The 24,292-nt window shown below is 40.9% G+C and overlaps 1 protein-coding gene across 5 annotated transcripts in view; it reads left to right on the forward strand.

Annotated features, from left to right (window-relative positions):
• Positions 1–24,292, forward strand: part of arhgef18b (rho/rac guanine nucleotide exchange factor (GEF) 18b) — a 234,939-nt gene that overhangs the window by 202,290 nt on the left and 8,357 nt on the right. For all 5 annotated transcript variants that reach the window (XM_073068428.1, XM_073068429.1, XM_073068425.1 and 2 more), the window contains 8 exons: positions 5,481–5,572; positions 6,755–6,934; positions 7,738–7,878; positions 7,970–8,103; positions 10,684–10,740; positions 11,335–11,382; positions 13,741–14,217; positions 23,743–24,136. In XM_073068428.1, the coding sequence (XP_072924529.1) occupies positions 5,481–5,572; positions 6,755–6,934; positions 7,738–7,878; positions 7,970–8,103; positions 10,684–10,740; positions 11,335–11,382; positions 13,741–14,217; positions 23,743–24,136 (1,523 nt within the window). The remainder of the gene's footprint in view (positions 1–5,480; positions 5,573–6,754; positions 6,935–7,737; positions 7,879–7,969; positions 8,104–10,683; positions 10,741–11,334; positions 11,383–13,740; positions 14,218–23,742; positions 24,137–24,292) is intronic.

Below are 24,292 nucleotides of genomic sequence, written 5' to 3' on the forward strand. Positions count from 1 at the left end.
CATATACATCAAGATGTTCTAAGGCTAAAACAAGAGATAACAATTCCTTTTCTATTGTCAAATAGTTTCTTTGATGCTCATTAAATTTCTTAGAAAAGTAAGCTACTGGAGGATCAACCTCATCACCCTCATCCCTTTGCATTAATACTGCTCCTGCAGCCTCATCACTCGCATCTACAGCTAATGGAAAAGGTTTTTCAAAGTCAGGTGCCTTGAGCACAGGTTGTTGACATATCATAGTTTTCAATTTTTCAAATGCTTCTTGACAAGGCACTGTCCACACAAACTTCTCATTCTTCTTCAAGAAGTTAGTTAATGGAAGGGCAACATTAACAAATTTCTTACAAAATTTCCGGTAATATCCTACCATTCCCAGGAATCTTCTGAGAGGTTTTTCCCAGTTGGAATGGGAATCTCTAAAATTGCCCAAACTTTTGCCTGAACAAGAGCTACCTTACCTTGACCCACAACATAACCAAGGTAAGTTACAGTGGCATGTCCGAATTCACTTTTAGCTAAATTAATAGTTAGGTTAGCTTTTGAAAGTCTCCCACCGCTGTAATGTGTGCTTCCCAAGTATCATTTCCTGTCACTAAATCGTCAATATAAGCATCTGTATCCTTTAATCCCTGAATCACAGAGTTAATCATCCACTGGAAAGTACCTGGGGCATTCTTCATTCCAAATGGAAGAACATTATATTCATATAACCCAGATGGAGTTACAAATGCAGAAATCTCTCTACCTCTATCTATTAATGGAACACGCCAATACCCTTTCAATAAATCAATCTTTGTAAGGAACTTTGCTTTTCCAACTTTATCTACACAATCATCTACTCTAGAAATTGGATATGCATCTGTTTTTTTGTCACAACATTCACCTTCCTGTAGTCCGTACAAAACCTAATACTACCGTCTGATTTAGGCACTATAACACAAGGTGAACTCCAATTCAAGTTAGAAGGTTGAATGATATTATTCTCTAACATATATTTAACTTTCTCAGCAAGTTCACATTTTCCCATGTTCATCCTATATGGATGTTGTTTAATGGGTTTGGCATCTCCAACAGCTACATCATGTGAAGCTACAGTGGTTCTTCTAGGAACGTCTGGAAATAATTCCTTATATTTAAAAATTAATTGCTTCATCTGCTGCTTCTACTCTGGCTGTAAATGTGCTAATTTCTCATCAATATTTTCCAGAATGGTTGAGTTTGGTAATCTGACAGAAACAATGTTGGGTTTAGAATGAGTTTCAGATGAATCATCCATTATGTTCCTAGTGAGATCAGACTGATTATTATTGCCCACAACAGTCACAGTAGCAGACTGTTTCTCATAATATGGTTTTATCATATTTATATGGCAAAGTTGCGTTGGCCTTCTACGATCTGGAGTTTTTATCATGTAATCCACATCAATTTTAGACAGTTTCATAAGGACCATGAAATTTAGCTTGTAAAGGATTCGTTTGCACTGGGAAAAGAACCAGCACCTTATCTTCAGGCTTAATCGTCCTTATTCTAGCTTCTTTATCATACCAGGTTTTCATTTTCTCTTGAGCTAATTTTAAATTTTCCTTGGCTAAGCTATAAGCTTTATGTAATCTGTCCTTAAATCTTAAAACATAGTCCAACAAATTAGTGCGTACCTATTTATTAATCCATTGTTCTTTTAATAAGGCTAAAGGTTCTCTAACTCTATGCTCAAATACAAGTTCAAATGGACTGAAACCTAATGATTTCTGTACCGACTCCCTTACTGCAAATAGAAGTAAGTGTATACCCTCATCCCAATCATTTTCATTTTCCGCACAATACGTCCTAATCATAGTCTTGAGGGTAGAATGAAACCTCTCCAAGGCACCTTGCGATTCTGGATGGTATGCAGGCAAAGTGATTTGCTTAGCTCCCAGTTTATAAACTATCTGTTGAAACAGTCCAGACATAAAATTACTGCCTTGATCAGATTGTATTTCCTTAGGCAACCCAAAATAAGTAAAGAATTTTGTAAGTCTTTATTACAGTTTTAGCTGTTATATTCCTAAGTGGTACTGCCTCTGGAAACCTAGACGCAGTGCACATGATAGTCAGCAAGTACTGATAGCCAGTTTTTGTTTTTGGTAATGGACCTACATAATCTATAATAATTTTAGAAAACGGTTCACCAAGTGCTGGAATAGATTGCAGTGGGGCCACTGGAGTAACTTAATTTGGTTTACCCACAATTTGACAAGTATGACACGTTCTGCAAAACGTCGCCACATCTTTTAAACCAGGCCAGTAAAAATGTTTTAAAATCATGTCCACAGTTTTCCTTACCCCTTGATGTCCGCCTAAGGGCACACTATGGGCTAAAGTTAAAACCTCATTTCGATAAACTTTAGGAGCAACTACCTGGTGAACAATATTCCATTCATCACTTTCAGGAATTGTAGTTGATCTCCACTTCCTCATCAATACTCCTTTCTCAAAATGATATCCAACTGGCACCTTATCAATTTCACTATCTGGAAGAGCTTGTTCTTTTAGTTTGATAATCTCAGGGTCTCTACTCTGCCATCATCTCCTTCTGAGACAGAGACAAATCTTCATGGTCAGACTTACTCGAAGAATCTTGTTCAAACAATGAAGGTAAGAAAGTTTCTGACACATCCTCAAAACTTGAATCCCGAGTTGAACAGTCATGGTTAACAACCTCATTCTGCACATCAATCTTTGTAGCCGTAGCTCTAGTCACAACACAGGAAGAATCTGTGTTAGAATCCATCCATGGTTCCTCTGGCTCTATTGTCAAATGCACTTCAGGAAAAATTTGTCCACCTGCCAAGTCATTTCCTAACAATAAAGAAATATCCTTCACAGGTAAGCTAGGTTGTAGTCCTACCTTAACAAGTCCTGTAACTAACTCTGATTTTAAATTTACTTTATGCAAATGTACAGGCATAAGGGCACTCCCAACACCTCGTATATAATTTACCTCACCAGTATCAGACTCATCATTAAATTTTAACACACTGTCTAACATCAGTGATTGAGAAGCTCCAGTATCCCTAAGGATTTTTATTGGCACTGGAGTAAATCCTCCTTTCAAGGATACAAATCCTTCAGTTATAAAATGATCATATCCCTTCTTAACTTGGTCAGACTCTAACAAAACTTCATTTGTATTTATCAAACCCTGTGAATTTACAGGTGTTTCAGTATGTTGCACACAAGCATCTGGGACTGCTTCCTTTTTCAGTCGGAAACAGTTAGCTATTACGTGACCAGGTTTCTTACAATAATTACAAATGGGACTAAACTGTCTTTCCATCACAGGTTTTCCTTCCTCCTTACCTTTCTCACTAACTTCTGATTTAATTTCTGGTTTACCTTGATTCACTGTTATTTTTCCTTTTAAAAGTTCTGCCCTGAGGAAATTTATTCTTATGGATTAAAGCATACTCATCAGTTAATCTAGCAGAGACCTGCAATGTAGCAGTGTCTCTCTCATTTAAGTATGTCCTTAGTTCAACAGGGATGCTCCTTTTAAATTCCTCCATTAAAATCAGCTCTTTCAATTTATTATAGTCCCCATTTACATTTTTAGAGGAAACCCATCTCTTAAAACACACAGCTTTATCGTAGGCAAATTCCACATAAGTTTTCTCCACAGATTTCTTCAAATTTCTGAATCTCTCTATATGCCTCCGGGACTAACTCATATGCCTTCAATATGTGCAGTTTCACAGTATCATAATCAAGTGCTTGCTCAGCAGTTAAAGCTGTATAAACCTGTTGTGCTTTGCCCTTAATTACACTCTGTAATGATGACCATTTCTCTTTCGGCCAATCTGAAATCAGAGCAATAGTTTCAAAATGTTGAAAATATTTCTCTACTTCTGTTTCACTAAATGGAGGGACCAATTTAATTTCCTAACTGACTAACAAATGTTTTTCTAGAACCAGGAGACTGATTGTCAGACCTTAATTCCGCCATCACAAATTCAAATTCCACCTTTTTAGTTTCAGCTTCTAACCTACAACGCTCCAAGTCTGCATTACTTTGTCTAACTTCATTTGTTCAATTTGTAACTGCATCTCTAGAGTACTTATTGGAAACATATCTAAAATTGACTCATCAAAATCACCCGAATCTACATAGTGTAACACGATTTTTCTCTGAATTACAGCCTTTGATGTAGGCCTCAAAATACTTTTAAGTTCCAACCTACTGGCATCTCAGATACATCACTCTTTTTCGCTTTCGCTAATAACTCTGCGTCTGGCGATGCCAGGAATTCATCAATATTCATTGTTGCCAAATACCACTCACAAGCCAATCAAACAAAAGAATCAAGCATTCCCCTTTTCCGAAACACTGATCAAATATTAAACAAGCATTTAAACTCAAGAATGGTTCATTCCACGAGCCCTCAATTGTTACAATCTAGCAACAATGAATATATAATTGAGACAGGTTTTTTTATAACAAATAAAACATTTATTAAACACTGCTATAAAAAAAAAACAAAAGTAAACAAATGACTAACTTAACCGGAAGTCAGCTGCGATACGGCAGCTCGAATAGTTCTTAAAGCGAGAAATGCGAACTCAGTTCCTTAAAGTAGTATTGCAAAAAGTCCAAAATGATTTACACAGACAGTTAAAGGAGAGACTTTCCTTGAAGTAATTAAATCCTCTTTCGCGACGTTACTGCTGATCTCTGCCGAAGTATGCTTTGCCGAGGGATTTACGATTGAAGAAAATAAAACGGCTTAAAGGCACTGACCTTTCCTTGACGAAATTCTGCATCCAACTCCCTGCTCATTTGGCAAAGCAGGAGTTAACTTGGACACAAGTTACTAATTCCTTGTACGAAGATTAAATAAAGGTCGAATCTGTTTCACCATCAACATTAACTTTCCTCGATCCTCCAGCTTCCCGAACTTCGATAAATCTTCACTCTCCGACTGGACTTTAACTGGCAGTATTGTAGCAAACCTGCCGGCAATAACCTTTGAGACTTGAGGCAGAAAGTAAAACTCCACTTTAAAACAAAACTGTGTCATAACATCAAATACGCAGCAGAACGGAGTCACTGACGAATTGAACCATGAACTGCCCACATCACAGGGAGGGGTTCTCCTTTTATACCCTGCTGGAAAAAAAACTATCACATCATGATACAAGATACCCACGGGTACGTAACAGTTGTCTGTTCTTTAGAATTACTAAAGTAGATCATCTGTTCACTAAGTCGGTGCTTTTTTTGCTAGCTTGCTGTTTGCGAACTGCTGCATTTACTTGGTAACAAAAGTCACTTTTCAGAAACACTTAATAACTATGAAATGCTTTGAGGTGTCCTGAAGCTGTGAAAGGTGATAAGTAGTTTCAAGACTTTTAAGGCAAAAACTGCTGTCTTTGTCTACTGCCTCTGCAACTGAATCCTGCTGATTTTAACCCTGTGGCTAAAGCTCTTTTATTTTGCCTAGGTACCCAATGGAAGAGGCCACAGTCCTTGGTGAGCAGGAGGAGGAATGGCGACAGGATGAGGGTCGAGTTGCCCGAGTCAAAGAACTGCAACGTAAGAGGAACTTTCTGGAAATTATTATTTTGAATTGGCTGCTTTGTTTGTTGCTTGTGCTACCCATGATGGTTGTTGTTGCCTCCTTGGAAAGTCCAGGCATCAGCAGAACTGCTGTACCTCACCTGCGAGTGTTGAAGTGTATGTGTTTTCATTTTTGAGAGTCAGTGAGAAATCTTTGGAAAGGAAACTTTTCCATCAGTCTCCCAAGATCTGTGTGAAATTGTAATATCATTACTGTTCACTGCTTGAGATCAGCCAGTTCGGCACAGTCTGGGGGAACTGAATATAGTTTAATTAATCCCTGTGACATTTACTGACGTTGCTGAGTTGCTTCAGCATTGACATTCTAAAGGTTATTGATCAGAAGATTACCTAGAGCAGTTCATTAATGCTGTGGCTACATGAGCAATCAGAGGTTATATATCCTGCTGTGAGTTATTCGCCACCTAACTCCGAAGCTATTCTACCATGCACGGATAGATGTGCGGCAGCCTCCACGTGAGTGCAAATACAGCTCGAAGTTTGACGTTATTCAGCTCAAAGCAGCCCATCTGATGGGCACCAGTTCTCCATAGCAAATCATTTCTGCCTTCGTTTCTAGTTTCCATTATTCCATTTTGCAAAATCTATGACTGCTGCTATTCATCAAGACTTTTTTCAACAGCACCTCGCAAGCCAGCATCCTTTACCAGCTCAGACAAGCACAGTGCATGCTTGGGAATGACAGCGTCTGTAGGTTCCCCTCCAAGTCACATGCCGTGTAGGTTTAAAAATGTGCGATTCTCCTGGGCATTTGACCCAGTGATGATTCAGAAAGTCTGTACCCAGCAGCACCTATGCACGGATTAAGACAATTTGGAATTTAGCTTTCCTCCCACCTTATTGATAAAAATGGGCAATAAATGCTACCCTTGCTAATGTTACCTGCATCCTGTAATTAAACAATCTATCCTGGAGATCCATGGGCATTCAGTTTATTCAAGGATGAGATCAACATGTTTTGGGAATCCACAGTAATTGAGGGATATAAGAATGTTCTTATGTGTACCAAGTGTTGCCTGTGACCCCAGCCCAGCAGAATCTCTTGTTTTTGATTGTGCTGTTGTGGGTTATAAATTCTGAGGCCGGCAGCGTTATATGGCGTTTCCACTCTTGACTATTTATTTGTTTCACTTCTAGAGATTTTGACTGCAAAGGATGACGTGCTGAAGCGGACCCTAACTGAGAAATTGGATGTTTACAATGAAATAGCTGAAGTCAATGGTTACCTGGACACAGGAAGACCACGGTTACTGCTTCGAGCTGACAGTGTGGAGTCTCTGCGGGGAGATATTGTGTTCACTGATTTGTTGAAAGAAGGTAAAGCAGACGTAGATGCACAGAATTTGTAGTGAGATTAGGATCAGCATGGTTTTAAGATGGTGACAATACCATTCAAGCTCTTTCCTCGGGTAATTTGGTTGTAGGCAAGTGACCCTCTAAATCAGCACTTCAGCAATAATAAAAGACAAAAATCAAAGTCCTGAATTCTCCAGATGCCAACTGTCCAACAATGTTCTTCCCTTTTCTTCACTTCCTTTCTTTATATTCTGACACTGGATCACAACTATTCTCCAGCATGTCACTAAAGGCCATCCTTCACACATAAATGGTCATAGTAAGTGCTTACACACTATAGCTTTATAACAAAAATGGGTTCCTTTTGTAACCCAGTTCATTGATTCTATTTGATGCTCTCCCTTGTTAGCAGCATACTGTTTGAGGGACCTGACCATGAAGCTAAAAGTGGATAATTTCTAATGTAACTCTTCTCATCCTTAACGTTGGAGTGGATATTGTGAATGTCCTCCCTTGATCCTGGTTTGGACCACAACTGTTACAAGCTGTGGCATGTAGTGCAGATCAGTCGCCATTCTGATCGCAGTTGATCTCATTAATCATCAGTAATTAAGCCTTGCTCTTCCATCTGCTTCCATCAACTCATCTTTCCAGCAGATGGCGTGGTCTTGTACACCAACATCCCTTAAAACACTAACAGCTTTAGTTAAGTTTTAAGCTCTTTCCAAGTGCACAATTTGACCTGTGAGGGAAGGTAAGACTGCTTGAGTTTTTCTAACTGACCTCAGATCTCGTATAAACAACGCAACCTTTTATCCTTGCAGTTGAAAAGCTTCAGAACCTTATTGCCTGTCATCCCAACAACATAAACTGGCAGTTAGAAGACAACTTGGGGTCCTCAGGGCTGCCACGGCGAGCAGAGACATTTGGAGGCTACGACAGCAGCTTGGCCGGTCCCAGCAAAGGTAATAGCAGCAGCTTGGTGGGCTGTTTTATGAAAGCTGCAGTTTTGTTTTTGCAGTGATTTCAGTTTTCCTCTCACCCTTGTATTTTCAGAGGGCTCCGTCAAACGAAAGTCAAACACACTGTCTTCCAGCAGTGAACTGAAGTTGAAGGAAAGAGCTGGAGCTCGGGCAAGTTCCGATCCCCAACTGCAGGACTTGTCCATGGAGGCTGAGAGTGGACAGATGGTATAACAGCTCTAAAGAACTCCTAATGTGTGATTTTCATCTCTTGTGTTGACAGTATTTCCCCACCACTCCCATTGAGTATATTCTGTAAATCTTTCAATGATGAATTGGAGAAAATTAATAATCTTCAATGGTAACATCATGCATTGCATAAAAATTACAATGTGCAGACCATTCAGCTCACCCTGTCTATGGCATAAATTTCCAGATGAGCTCTGTACCTGATCCCATGCATTTGCCTAATTCATGCCTCTTTAATATCTTGCTCTTAATTAACCTAACATACTCTCTAATGTTATTGTTTCCTATTCAGTTAATAACTAACACTCAATAACTCCTCCATCCTAAATTTCTGACCTCTGTTCTTTGTCCTTGATAGCCTATCAATTACTGGAAAGCCTCTTCTTCAGCAGTATTTTTCATTCTTTACAACACCCTCAGCAAATCGCCTTCTGAAGCCAAACCCTATCATATACACACTACTAACAAATATTAGCTCTACTATTTTTAACACAGGTCCCAATGACTTTTCTGTCCTTCTTTACCAATTGCTGTAGCAACCCTTCCACTATCCAAGCTTAGATCAGCAAACAGTGGAAAAAGCCGTTCAATTCACTAAGTCAACAGGCTCCCTTTCTATGATTGAAGTGACTGTAGTTCTGACTTGTAATGATTTTTAACACCACCACCGCAGTATTTAAAATCAGGATAGGGCAGAGAAGTAAGATGCTCTCATGATTACTTGTCACCAATCAAAATTTATTGGAAATCATAATGACCAGTGTGTCTGCTAGGACAGCAAAGAAGAAAAAAAGAGCAGGTTTTCATTAAACATCTATTTTGTTGACATGAACTAAGGTGTAAAAGCCCATGTAGCATCAGTGAATTGAATCTCCTAGGAAAAATTAACCTTATAACTATCAGTGGTTTGTTGGTTGCAATAACTTAATAAAAAGGTATTGAAGCTTCGTGCTGCTGCAGGCTGTTGAATAGACTGGGTCTGTGTACCAAAACCCCCAATTGGACAATAACTGACATTGTGTCTAATCTCAGTGGGTCCCAGCTATGCCTGCCTTTTCATCAGCTACATAGAACAGTGCATGTTCCAAGCCTTCCCTGGTAGTGCTTCCCAACTCTTCTTCCACTACATTGATGACTTTATCGGTATTGCTTCATGCACGTATGCTGAGCTTGTCAATTTTATCAACTTTGCCTCCAACTTTCCACCCTGCCTTTAAATTCACTTGGTCATTTCTGATACCTCCCTACACTTTCTCAGTGTCTGTGACCGTCTCTGAAGACAAACTGTCTACTGACATCTTTTATAAACCTACCGATTCACGTGGCTATCTTGACTTCCCGCCCTGTCTCCTATAAAAATGTTATTCGCTTTTCTCAGTTACTTCGTCTCTGCTGTATCTGTTCCCAGGGCGAGGCTCTCCTTTCCAGTGCTTCAGAGACGTGCTGCTTCTTCACAGAATGGGGTTTCCCCTCCCTCCACCACTGATGCTGCCCTCACCCACATCTCCTTTATTTCCCGAACATCCGCACACATCCCATGAGCCTCTGCATCCAGCACATCATTCTCTGCAACCTCCGCCATCTTCAAAGAGATCCTACCACTGAGTACTTCTTTATGTCCCCTCCCGCTCCCCACTAATCTCGCTCCTGCCACTTATCCCTTCAAGAGGCCAAAGTGCAACACATGCCCATTTACCACCTTCTTCACCTCCATTCAGGGCTGCAAATAGTCCTTCCAGGTGAGGCAACACTTCACCTGTGAATCTATTGGGGTTGTCTATTGTCCTGATTGTGGTGAACTACATATACCTGTCTGGACACGCCCCCTGCTGACTGCTCCTGTGGCTCCTCCCACAGACCCCGGTATAAAGGCGATTGAGGCCTGAGCCCGGCCTCATTCTCCAGGATGTAGTATGGTGGTCAACTACTGCTTGTTCTTTCTTCCAGTCAATAAAAGCCGATATCTCGACTTCACATCTCAGAGAGAGTTATTAATGGTGCATCACTGATGCAGCCTCCTATACATTGATGAGACCTGTCTTAAATTGAGAGACTGCTTTATTGGGCTTCTCACTCCTTCTGCCCAGTGGCCGACCATTTTCATTCTTTTTCTATTCTCAATTCCATTTGGGCAACCTCCAACCTGATAGCATGAACATTGATTTCTCTATGATTTCTCAACATTGATTTTTCCTCTCTTCGATTTCTCACTCTGGTCTCTTATCTCTTCTCATCTGGCACCTCCCCCAGTGTCCCTCTTTCTTCCCTTTCTCTCATGGTCCACTCTACTATCAGATTCCTTCTTCTCTACCCCTTTGTCTTTCCCACCCACCCTGGCTTCGCCTATCCTCTGTCCATCCCCCCCAACCTTTTTATTCAAGCATCTTCCCCCTTTTCAGTCATGAAGAAGAGTCTTGGCCTGAAACAATAACTGTTTATTCATTTTCATGGATGCTGCCTGACCAACCATTTGTGTGTATTGCTTTGGATTTCCAGCATCTACAGAATCTCTTGTGTTTATAATTGTCCAATCTGGTGTTTCTATTTGCTGTATTTCAGAGTGATCTATCTCGCTGGTACAGCAGTAGCAGCAGTGTCGGCTTGTGTGATTCAGAGGTCAGTTCTGTTTGAATAAATTTGACTGAATTTCCTAAAGTAATATGATATTTTTTTAAAATATGCTAAATACCCTAAACAGCTGTGTACAGGTTTAAGCATCTACCAAGGCACCACCTGTCGACTCCAAAATACATCGGGTGAGGGAGGGGAGGATGGTAGGAAGATACAAGTTCCTCACCGTCTGTTACTAATTCATTGAGTGCAGTGTATTGGAGAGGTTAAAGTAGATGGTTCAATCCACCATCATGCCAGTGAGTGGAGATGTGAAATAAGCAAAGTGGGCATTTGGACAGGTGGCAGGACAAGTTCTTGCACTCCCCTACCAAGGAAAGAAAAGTTAACCAAAGTAGTGCTGAGACAATATGAAACTTGTTTTAAAAACCCTGGAGGGTTTGGAGATGTGATGCTGAAAAAATGCAATTGGGATGGCAGTGTGTTTACTTAAAATTGACACATGCACTTACAAAACAAGCAAGAGAAAATTAGTTTTAGAAAAATTATATTTTTGTTAGATTAAGATCTAAGCAAAAAAGTTAATTTTTAGGGCATTCGTGTTATTTCCAGATCTAATATATGTCTGTCTTTCTTTAGTTTGTTCAGAGTGTGCAGAGGCTGACATATCTGCTCTACAAGCTGAAGGTGAGCTTTGTTAAATAATTTTAATACACATTAAAATTCATTTAGACTTGACGTAGCTGGAGAATTCTGTTTATCACAACATTCATGGAATGAAAATATTATGCTCCTTCCTGCTAATCACAATATCCACAGATAACAGAAGCATTTCAGAGGTTCTTCCTCTTTATCCAAGGGGGCACACTTTACAAATTTCTGATACCAGTTCAGTACTTCAAACTTGTGTCTTTCTGACTAGCCTATTTTTGTTTTTAAATGACAGAGGTTTAGTGAAGACATCAGCAATAGATGTAATATCAAAGGATCTTCAGTAAAATCCCAAAACATCAGGATGAAGTAACATATCGGTTAGTAAGGTGAAGGCATAAGTTAAGGTGGTTACTCAGATTGGCAAAAAAGTGGAAGACTCATTTCCACAGCTGTCAACTCTTGAACTATCAGTGTTTAATAAACAGTTTGGGCTTGGCCTTAGAAGGTCCAATTTCAAAATTTGCATGTTACATCAAACTGGATGATGTGGTTAGTATCATGTCAATGTACAACAGGATTTTACTGAACTTGTAAATGAGTGTATTATTTACAAATAACCTTTGATATAGGTTAGAATGGGTTCAGATATTTTGGTATGAAAGGGTGAAGAGATACTATTTTGCTCAGATAAGTAAATACGGAAGATGCTGGAAAAGTGAAATAAATAAATTCTTGAAATACTCGGATTGTGTATAATCTGCAGAGATTTTATTATTTTTGCAGAGAGACGATGACCTTTTATCTAAACTGAAAAAAGTTTTGAAAAAACTTCTGAGATATTGAGAGGAGGGGAATGTAAAAGTATAGATCTGTGATACAGTGGAGGTCGGGGAGAAAAGAGGGATGATGTTGTGAATGGGAAAGGGTGGAAATGGACAAGCAGGGAAAAAAGCTGTTTGGTGGAGGTTTAAGTAGGGGAAGCATTAATAAACAGAATAACCACTTTAAATTGACAGAAATAAAAATTGCTGAGCTCTGCGTGAATCTGGAAGACTGTAATGTGTCTGTTCAGAACATTTTTATTTCTTGAGCTTCATTGGAGCAATGCTGAAAGGACAGAGTTAGGGGTGAGACAAATAATTTAAGTGAAAGGCTGCTGGAATCTCAGTCAAACTTGAAATTGAACACAGAAATTCTGCAAAATTGTCACCAAATCTGCTTTGGTCTGTCTGTTGGAGAGATACATAGACCATATAACATAGAAATTTACAGCACATTGCAGGCCCTTCGGTCCACAATGTTCATGTAACCTACTCTAGAAACTGCCTAGAATTTCCCTAGTGCATAGCCATCTATGTTTCTAAGCTCCATGTACCTATCTAAGAGGCTCTTAAAAGATCCTATTGTATCTACTTCCACCACTGCCGCTGGCAGTGCATTCCACGCACCCACTGTGTGAAAAACTTACCCCTGATATCCCCTTGGTACCTATTTCCAAGCACATTACAACTGTGCCCCCTCGTATTAGCCATTTCAGCACTGGGGAAAAAACGCTGGCTATCCATACGATCAATGCCTGTCATCATCTTAACACCTCTGTCAGGTCACCTCTCATTCTCCATCACTCCGAGGAGAAAAGGCTAAGTTCTCTCAACCTATTCTCATAAGATATGCCCTCCAGTCCAGGCAACATCCTTGTAAGTCTTCTCTGCACTCTCTCTATAGCATCCACATCCTTCCTGTAGTGAGGTGATCATATCTGAATACAGTACTCCAAGTGGGGCCTGACCAAGGTCTTGTATAGCTTTAACATCACCTCACAGCTCTTGAACTCAAGCCCACGGTTGATGAATGCCAACACACCATACACCTTCTTAACAACACTATCAACCTGCACAGCAGCTTTGAATGTCCTGTATCCCAAGACCCCGGGATCTCTCTGATCCACCACACTACCATTAATATTATATTCTGCCTCTGACCTATCAAAATAAACCACTTCACACCTGTCTGGGTTGAACTCCATCTGCCACTTCTCTGCCCAGTTCTGCAACTTATCAACGTCCAGCTGTAACCCCTGACAACCCTCCAGACTATCCAAAGCACTCCCAGCTTCTGTGTCATCAGATGATAAATAATGTGTGCTATATTGAAAGTAGCACAAATAATTTACTGCTTAAGCTGGGAAGATATTTTTATATGAACTTTGCTAAGAGGCAGGTGTGATGCATCATGTCTGGGAAATTAGTAATGGACAAAGCATCTGGAGGGACTGAGCAGATAGTTCAAATGGAAGATTGATGCTGAATATGAAGAGTAAATGTTACCTCCCTCTCTCAATTACTCCTATGCTCTTTACCCTAATTTAAATGCTCTGATTGTTCCCCTCAGGTTTCGATTGCCCAGCAGGACAGTTATATTGAGATGCTACGTAACATGAGTGCAAGCTGGGAGCGGGACAGACAGTACCGACCTGCACTGAGTTCCTCTCGCGGAAGCCTGCTCCTGGAGCAAGAAAAGCAGCGGAACTTTGAGAAACAGCGTGAAGAGCGAGTGAATGTGCAGAAGCTGCAGAACCAGGTGCGGCAGGAGCAGCAGAAGTGGGAACGGGAGCGGGACCGCCAGAAACGGGAGCTGGAACTCAAGGAAGCTCGGCTTCAGGACCGCGAGGAGGAGTTGCAGAAGAGGGCAGAGCAGGTGACTCAGAGCAAGGAGGAACTAGAACGGCATCGGCAAGAGTACCAGCAGGATCTGGAACGGCTCCGAGAGTCCCAGCGGACAGTAGAGAAGGATAGGGAGCGCCTTGAACAGCAGCAGCGCAAGCACCTGAAGCAGAACCCAGTCCTGGTTTCATCTGAAGTTGGACAGGTAAAGGATGGGTTTCATCTGGTGACTGAGTAGCAGCAGTTCTGCATGATAGTTCATTCAACGTACTAAGTTCAATGCCCAGTGCTACTCTTCATATAAATCTAGACCGGCATTCCATTCTAATCCTGAGGGTACACTGCATGCACAGTTAGAGAGGATAAAAAATGGTGTGTGAAGTGTACAAATTTGCTTGTTGAATGCTGCAACTGGTTGGTTTATTAACCAATCTTTCAAGACTACAGGTGTACATTTCACACTTTACAGGGTTCACTGTTCATTAAAAACAAAATTCAGGTGCTAACTTTTGAGTTATTAAACTGAGACCCCTCAAATGCATGTACACTCAACCCCCACTTTACACTGAGGATGCATTCCTCGGAGGTGGAGCGCTATGCAGGGTCATTATAACATTATGTAAATGGACATGTATACCGGATACATAGAACAATCAAACCTGAGATATATGATATTTTATGTAGACGGGCAGTCCCCGGGTTACGTATGAGTTCCATTCCTGAGTCCGTCTTTGTCGGATTTGTATGGAAGTCAGAACAGGTACATCCGGTATTAATTAGTGTCAGTTAGTCAAACGTTTGTCTTAGTATATAGTATATATTTTACCCTTCTATGCATATAAAACACTTAAGAAATGTATGTATTCCAATAATTAAACCACTGCGTTGCTTAGTAATAATTGTAGCTTTCATTGGGGCAGCACCTTTCAAATGCTCCATTATTCTCACTTTATCCGTTATCCTTTAAAATTGTTCCGATCGTTGACCGACTGTAGCCTAACGCTTTTCCAATGACCGATGACATTTCACCTCTTTCCAAACACTTTATTATTTCCACTTTATTTTCAATCGCGATCGCTTCCTGTCAATGGAACAGAAACACTGTGGGTGGCGGCTCCCGAGCTTTGCCAGCTCCCGAGGTCCGCTGGGTCCTAAGGACCACCGCATTGAGACAGGCTAAATGGGACAAGTGGGGACTATGCTGGGTTTGGGTATTTGATCATCCATAATATTCCGCGTGGGAATTTAAACTGAAGGTGGCAGTGTTTTTTTTCAATGAGGTCAAGTTGTGAGCTCGACATCAACCCAGCACGGATGGTACGGAGTCACTGGATCGACATTAACCTGGCACGGGAATGGTCTATCACTGGATTGAATTCGGGAAACACTGTTCTCCAGCCTGGCGCTGATCTTGCTGCACCACCAGCTGACTGGAACGGGGTGGGGGGGCAGGTGGGGTCAGGGTGAATCTTACTAAGAAAAATTTAAGCCAAATACAAAGTTAAACACTCAACACAGTGTCAACGGTAACAACTTAAAATGGCAGACAGCGTTCTCTTTCCTCGGTTCGTAAGTACGAGTTGTCCATAAGTCGGACGTTTGTAACTTGGGGACTACCTGTACACAGTAATTCATGGAGTAACAAACACCTAAATAGGCCTAACCTGTACATCAGTGGAGCAGCAACACATCTCAGCAGCAGCAGAGGGAAGCAGTTGATGGTTACATCTTAGAGAAGGGACCAGGCTATAGGTCCTCCTCAAATTTTGGCTTCTTCAAGTAGGCATCAAGATTTGACTGCCTTTTCTAAAGTTTCCTCTCATGAAGCATTTCTCAGTAGCAGGAAATCATGTTGAAAGCATCTCTCTTGCCTTTCTGCTTTACTCCCAGTCAGGGTCATTATCGATGAACTGGTCCATGATTTGTGTGATTGTGGTGATGCTAGTGCTGAGGAATTTTGTGGCGAGGTTTCTTGCTGGTGTCTCCTCTTCTCCATCCGTGTCCTCAGATTCACCCAGGATACATTGCTCTGCCAATTCTCAAAGCTCTTCGTTATTTACGCTCTCACCATGAGAGTGTAGTAACTCTTCAACATCGCCATCATTTAACATCCTCTAATCCCACTCACTGGCCAGTGAGTGGTTCACTGGTTCCGCCTGAAATCCTAGGATGTCTTTACATGTTTCTGACCATAGCTTCTTCCACACTCTGTTCATGCAGTTTGAAGTTCCTTCATCCTAGGTGCTCTGATGTTGTCTAAAGCTTTCACGACCTTTGAGTTTTTCCAAAATTGCCTGATGGATTGTTTCTCATAACTTCTGTTTCCTCTACAAGTTGCTTGAGTGTGCGATGAAGATAGTAGGCTTTAAAATTCAATATTACTCCTTGATCCATTGGTTGGAGTATTGAAGTGGTGCTGGGTGGAAGGTAAACCACTTCCACAGGAATGTAGGGTCCAAAGCATGTCAGGATTCTCAGGCACCAACATTACTTTAGATTCAAAGTCATGCTCCTCACGGTATACTTCACTGCTGGACAAAAATGTGAAACAAGCCAATTTTGGAAAACATCAATGATCACCCAGGCTTTCTTGTTTGATTTCCAAATCACTGGTAGACATGAGTTTAAAATGCCTTCCATTGCTCGTGGTGCTTCAGAATGATAGGCAATCATAGGCTTTAACTTAAAATGACCATTAGCATTGCCTCCTAGCAAGAGAGTTAACTGGTCCTTTGCAGCCTTGAACCCAGATGCATGTTTCTCTTCCTGGGAGATGAAAGTATGAGAAGGTATTCCTTTCCAAAATAGGCCCATTTCATCCACATTAAAGACAAGCTCAGGAGGATAAATGTCCTTTACGATTATGGCCTTCGGTGTCCCAGGAAAATCCTGGGCTGCCTTGCTGTCTGTACTGGCCGCTTTACCAGAGAGATATATATGCTGTGGAGATTACTGCGCTGTTTAAATCTATTAAACTAACCTCTGCTGACTGTGAATGTTACCGACGGTGAAATTGATTGAAAATGTTCCTTGCCTTTTCCAGTATTACCAGCTGGCTTTGGGGCATGTTTCATTGCATGTGTCGTTGTGTTTGGTCATCCACCCATATATTTAGTCTATTTTCCATTTTTTTCAAGCAAATGGCTCCTTGTATGAGTCATCTTCATTGATGATAACTTTGAGGTAGTCGTTGCAGAAACTTTTATCTTGTCTGCAGTTTTTATAATTGTTTGATCATCGATGTAGCCAGTTTCAAAGAGGCGCCAACATCTACCTGAGGCTCACCAGCTTCCAAACGCCGTATCACTGGCAGTTTCACGTCCATGTTAATGCTTTTCTTAGACATCTTAACTGTACTACCCTCTCTGGAGTTTTCAGGCCTTTTTCTAGACATTATGGGTGAAAAAATGGAATAAATTGGCGAGGGAGCAAGAACGCTTACATGGAGGAGGCAGAATGTGAACTAATACGTGATTGGCTATGAGTGGCACAGAGCATATGTAAAGTGCTCTCATTGGCTGATTGAATGTTTAATGGCGGCAGCTCTTGAGAAGATTTAAGTGTTGTTTAGAATGAATTTTTGTAATTTTTAAAAATTACAAGAATTTATAAAGGAGCACCAGAGCTTAGGTAATGATGGGCTTTTATAAAACACTAGTTCAGCTGAAATATTTTGTTGCCACCCTTTAGGAAAGGTGAAAAAGCTTTAGAAATTGATGAAAAAAGAGATAACTTGTCCGTCATTCCCAGATTAATTTTAGGAGTATGGGTAAACTTGAGTATCTGAGGTTGTTCTTGGAACACAGGATGTTACAAAGGGATGTGATAGACAAACTTAAAATCAGGAAGCGTATGTTTGAAATAGATAGAGGATCAGAATTGGATTCATTATCACTGACATGTATGTTGTGAAATTTGTTGTTTTGTAGCAGTGTATAGTTCAAAGATATGAAATTGCCTTAAATTATAATTTTTTTTTAAATTCAAAAAAAAAGAATAATGAAGTAGATTTGATGGACTGTCCTGAAATCTGATGGCAAAGTTGAAGAAGCTGTTCCTAGATTGTTGAGTGTGGTTCTTCCGGCTCCTGCACCTTCTCCCCAATGCTACTAACAAGAAGAAAGTATGTCCTGGATGGCGAGGGTCTTTAGTGATAGATGCCATTGGGTCCTTAATGATGGATGCCGCTGCATTGAGGCACTGCCTATGACCCACTGCAACCTCTTGCAGTCTTGTGCATTGGAGCCCCTTTACTGGCTCTGATGCCGCCAGCCAAAATGGCCCCCACTATACCTTATAGATTCTTGCAAGTCTTTGGTGACATAGCAAATCCCTTCAAACTCAACAAAGTAAAGTCAGTTCAGCCATGTGGGGAATCAAGGGGGTGTATAATGAGTGTGATCATCAAAAGAGCCAAAAATGACAAGTGGAATTATTTTTGCAAAGCAAGTTAGAATATAGAAAACCTACAGCACAATACAGGCCCTTCAGCCCATAAAGCTGTGCCGAACATGTCCCTACCTTAGAAATTACAAGTTAGAAGTTGCAGCAGTCTAGAAGGAATTACTGGGGTTGTGGTGCAGACGGTTTCATTTGTAGCAAAAGAAGGCTGCCAACGTATCAGAAAAGCAAGAATGTGCAAAGCTAAGGGGAAAAAATGGGCTTGAGTTGGTTTGTCCTTGTTCGAGTCAGTGTCGATTGAGCCATCTGAAGGTATTCTGTGGTTCTGTAATGACCAGATAATCACCAACACCACATAGACACGGCCTCAGTAACTGCAGCTGCAAGAAAAAGCTTGAGAACCCTTTGCAATTACCTGACTTTCTGCATTAATTACTCAAAAATGTCGACTGATCTTCATCTCAGTCACAATAATAGACAAACCCAATCTGCCTAAACTAATAATATCCATACAGTTGTACTTTTTATGTCTTCATTGAGCACATTGCTTAATCGCTCACAGTCCAGGCTGGAAAATGTACGTAGACCCTTGTATTTAATAACTGCTAGAACTGCTAAAGCAGCAATAACCTCCACCAAGCGTTTCCTGTTGCTGGTGATCAGACTTGCACAACGGCAAGGAGGAATTTCAGACCATTCCTCCATACTAAACTGTTTCAGTTCATCAATATTTCTGGGATGCCTTGCATAAACAGCCCTCTTCAAGTCATGCCACAGCACCTCAATTGGGTTAAGGTCTGGACTCTAACTTGGCCATTCCAATACAAAAATTTCCCTCTTTTTAAACCATTCTGTTGTTGATTTAATGTTGTGTTTTAGATCATTGTCTTGTTACATCATCCAACTTTAAGCTTCAGGTGATGGGTTGCTACCCTGATATTCTCCTGTAAAATGTCTTGATACAATTTTCTTTGTTCCCTCAACAACTGCAAGCATTCCAGGACCTGAGGCAGCAAATCAGCCCCAAACCATGATGCTCCTTCCACCATGCTTCACATTTGGGGTGAGGTTTTGGTGTTGGTGTGCAGTGCCCTTTTTTCTCCAAACATAGTGGTGTACATTTCTGCTAAGAAGTTCAACTTTTGACTTATCTGTCCACAGAACATTGTTCCAGAAGTGTTGTGGAACATCCAGGTGGTCTTTTGCAAACTTGAGACATGCAGTGATTTTATTTTAGAGAGCAGTGGTTTCCTCCATATTGTCCTATGTCCTTCCATGAACACTGTTCTTGTTCAGTGTTTTTCTTATGGTGGACACGTGAACAGAGACTTTAGCAAGTCAAGAGATTTCTGCAGGTCTTTTGCCGTTACCCTTGGGTTCTTTTTCACCTCCTTCAGCATTGCAAGTTGTGCTGTTGGTGTGATCTGTGCAGAATGCTCACTCCAAGGGAGAGTAGCAACAGTTCTGAGTTCTCTACATTTGTAAATAATTTCTCTTACTGTGGGCTGATGGAGCACTCAGGACTTTGGAAATGCTTTTGTAGCCTTTTCCAGCTTCATGCATCTCTGCAATTCTTCTTCTAAGGTCCTCGGAAAGTTGTTTCGATCAAGGCATGGTGTACATAAAGAGATCTTTCTTGAGAAAACCAGGCTTTGTCAGTGACCTGACTTGGTGTGTCTTTTTTTATAGGACAAGCATCTCTAAAACCCACATCTCCAATCTCATCTCATTGATTGGAACGCTGGACTCCAAATAGCTTTTGTGGAAGGCATTACCCCAGGGGTTCACGTACTTTTTTTTAACATTGACTGTGATTGTTTAAATGATGTACTCAGTATTGACAAGAAGAATTGTTGTTAGTTTAGGCAGATGTGTTTATCTAATGCTGTGACTCAGATGAAGGTCAAACAGCATTTTACGAGTGATTAATGCAGAAAACCAGGCCGACGAAGGGTTCACAAACTTTTTCTTGCAATTGTTGGTTTGCTAAATTCACCTGCTGTCTTGATTGGTGAAGAGGTACAAGCTGAAAGAGTTAACAAAATGTTAGTTTTAGTCTGAAACATCTAATGTAATTACATTGCTGATACAAAATCTATAAAATTAAGGGTTGTGGATTTACTAATGGCTGAATTTACTACCAAATAAATAACAGAACTGACAGGGCAGAGTCAGAATCAGCTTTATTATCACTGACCAATATCGTAAAAATGTTACTCTGCAATGGCAGTACAGTGCAATACATAAAAATACTATAAATTACAATAAGAATATGAGTGTTCTCTCTTGTTCACTCCATAATCTGGAGCTTAATGTCGTACAATGTAGAACGGGCCATCTGTGTTAAAATAGCCTGGTCAGAACTTCAGTATTGTTGGTTTAATAAAGAAATTAATACATGGGTTGACTTTTGCAGTGTCTCACAGTAGGCAATAGATTAGAAATTTGCATCAAAATGTCTTTGAGTTAATGGCAATAGGTCCACCAGAGGGCAGTAGAGTAGCTTTCTGACTAGAATTATTGAAAGCTTCGATTGCAGTGAGCCTTTGTTAATTCTACTTGCCTGTTCAGAAAACTGTGCATAACATTAATTAAGATTGTGTAGTCAGTGGAAGAAGATGACTTGTTAGGAAGATTTACAGAGTAGCAAAGGAAGAATATTTTTGCTTCTGTAAAATATGTTGCAATGTATTTTTCATGTGAGGGGATCTGACCTCGTGTGAGGAAATGAGTTAATCTTTACCCAAGTGCATTATAAGGCCAGTTCCACTCTTTGAAGTTCAAGTTATTTATTTATTGAGATACAGTGTGGAATAGACCCTTCTGGCCCTTCAAACCATGCCACCCTGATTTAACCCTAGCCTAATCACAGCACAATATACAATGACCAATTAGCCTACCAACCGGTACTTTGAACTGTGGGAGGAAACTGAAGCACCTGGGGAAAACCCATGCGTTCTCAGGGAGAGTGTACAAACTCGTTACAGATGGTGGCAGGAATTGAACCCAGGTCACTGATACTGTAAAGTGTTGTGCTAGCCGCTACCATGCTGCCCTACTTAAATTTAATTGTCATTCAACCATACATAAGTACCCATAAATACAGCCAAGTGAAACAGCATTGCTCTGGGGGACAAGGTGCAAAACACAGTACCCTCAGTCATAAACGGCACCGGGCACATATAGCTCATGTAAGATAGCAGTAAACATGTATAGTCACACAGAAGAATTCTATAGCCCAAGTCCCTGAGTAGCATGTCCTGTAAATCCATGGTGCATGGCTGTTGGTCAGAACAAGCACGTGTGCACACAATCCGACTTCTCTTCCACCAAGCAAACACTGGACAGGAGGGCCAACCCCCAGTCCAGCATGGACACTGTTCCACACCACCTCCAGCATCTCCCCTCCTGGGCGAGCTCCGGTGATCCTGTAGCATGAAGTTGAAGCCACGCAGCTCCCCTTCTATCTGTCTCACCAATAAACTAGTGAGCTAGACTTGCAGTACTCTACATTACCAATTGCCAACAGGATCTTGTAACCACAAGAAAAACATCCAAGCCCTGAAAGATTACACATTTCTCCGTTGAAGTGAATTATCCTTTCAGAAATAGTTCGATTTGGAGAAATACGAGAGGTGTTTTTAACTTGGTTCATTCAGTTGAACTTTGCAAACTGGATTTCATTGGGATGAGAGCAGAAGATGGGGCTGGTCTGTCTCAACACCCATGCAACTACGCAACAACATAAAAGTGACTGCACTAGTTCCAAAAGAACAACTTACCGCCACCTTAGAGTAGTTATAGTGCACATATCCCATCAATAAATTTGTACACAAGGTCCTTTCAGAAATAAATGGCGGTCACTTTATTTTAGCTGTTCTGTTTGTAGTATGTGTTTCCTACGTACCAAAAGCATGTTCTAGGTAACGGCAAAGTGCGCCAGGCATTTGTTTATTGAATACAGTTCTGCTTTCAATACCATCATTCCCTCAGAATTAATCACCGAGTTTGCAAACCTGAACCTCTGTACCTCCCTTGCATCTGGATCTTTAACTACTTCATTGGGAGAAAACCATATGGATCAGCGATAACATCTCGCTATTACACAGATTCACCTCAAAGATTTGTGCTTAGCCCACTGTTCTGCTCTCTCTGCCTCCTAATTTTGTGTCTAAGCACAGTTCAAACACCATCTATAGATTTGCAGATGACACCTCTGTTGGTAAGATCTCAGATGGTGACAAGGAGGCATACTAGATTGAGAGCGGCTGGTTGAGTGGGGCAGCAACAACAGCCTTGCACTTGACATCGGCAAGATGATGGCACACCAGCAGCTCTTCTTCATTTGGAGTTTAAGGAGACTTGGTACGTCACCAAAGACACTAGCAAATTTCTACAGATCATTCTGTAGTGGAGATCATTCTGACTGGTTGCATCACAGCCTGGTGTGGCAGTTCCAGTGTCCAGGATCGTAAGAACCTGTACACAGTTATAATCTCAGCCAGCTCCTTTGTGGGCACAACCTTCTTACTGCCAAGGCCATGTCTTAAGAAGGTGACACCATCACTGATCTGGAACATGCCCTCTTCTCACTACTACCGTCATGGGGGAAGTACAGGAGCCTGATGACCCACAATCAAAGATTGAGAAATCTTCCCCTTCACCATCAGAATTTTTAAATGGTCTATAAATACTACCTCCATATTCCTTTTTTGTTATGCTATTTGTTTATTTTGTAGTTCTTAGTAATTTTGTCTTTGTACCATACTGCTATCACAAAACAACAAATTTCACGTAAACCGGTCATAATAAACCTGATTCTGAGCTTCAAAACCAGGTTACGGGGTGCTAGACAATATAATGTGCAAAGAATTTGAATGGATAACCTTCTAACTCTTAAGCCAGAATGTTACCCAAAGTTCAAACATAAATGTTGCTCAGTATACTGATGTACCTTGCAGGTATGTTTACATATCTGTAGGAATAATATCAGACACTGCAGGCTATCCCCAGCACATCCTTGGGTGTGTAATGCAAACAGTGTATTTCACAGTATGTTTCGAAGCACGTGTGATAAATTGATCTGAATCTGAGTCATTAAATGGGATATGGCATGAAAAGAAGGATGTGGTGGAAGATTAGGTGTGATTTTTTATTAAATATGGAACAGCCTGGAGGTGCTAGTATAGACTATTCCTGTACTCGATACATGCTTGCGATGTTGCAGTCTTGATGTGTATGTCTCTAGAAGATGAGGCTACTTTGTTCTTCCAGGTAGGCTGTTGATATCTAGCACGCTGAAGACTCATAATTTATTGTTGAATCTCAGATTTCAGGCTTACCTCTTGATGGAGACCGGATGGAAGTATGTCTCATACCACCAGGTGAGGCAGGATTGGCCCTGCATGGCGTGAAGGACCCTGGGCAGCCATGCTTATTGATGGAACATTCTGAGCGATCTGGTGAAATCCAGCTTCAAAGGGAGAACAGCACAGCCTCGATGTTTGCACGTAACCCTGAGATTCGACAATCCCTTGTTTCAAAGCCCAATGTGCCCATTCATCTCGTCAGCGCCACTAACGAAAGCTTGAAGCACACTGGAGTGCAGCAGAAAATCCCCACAAAACTCGCCACCTTAAAAGGAGGGAAAGAGAAGGGTGGAAAGGGCAAGGACCGACAATCAATCATTGGCATGCCCTCTTCATTAGTGCCATCTACATCAGGTACACATCAGTAGTTATTTCACTTAACCATTCCTCAGTGCAAGTGTGTAAATGCTGAGATTCAATTCAAGACTAGTCGACTTTGAGATATTAAATGTTAGTGTTCCGTGTTAATATTTGAAATGAATTCTGAAGTTTTTGGGGCTGCAAATGGTC

This window comes from Hemitrygon akajei, chromosome 16, assembly GCF_048418815.1.
Source record: "Hemitrygon akajei chromosome 16, sHemAka1.3, whole genome shotgun sequence".
NCBI classification, from domain to species: Eukaryota; Metazoa; Chordata; class Chondrichthyes; order Myliobatiformes; family Dasyatidae; genus Hemitrygon; species Hemitrygon akajei.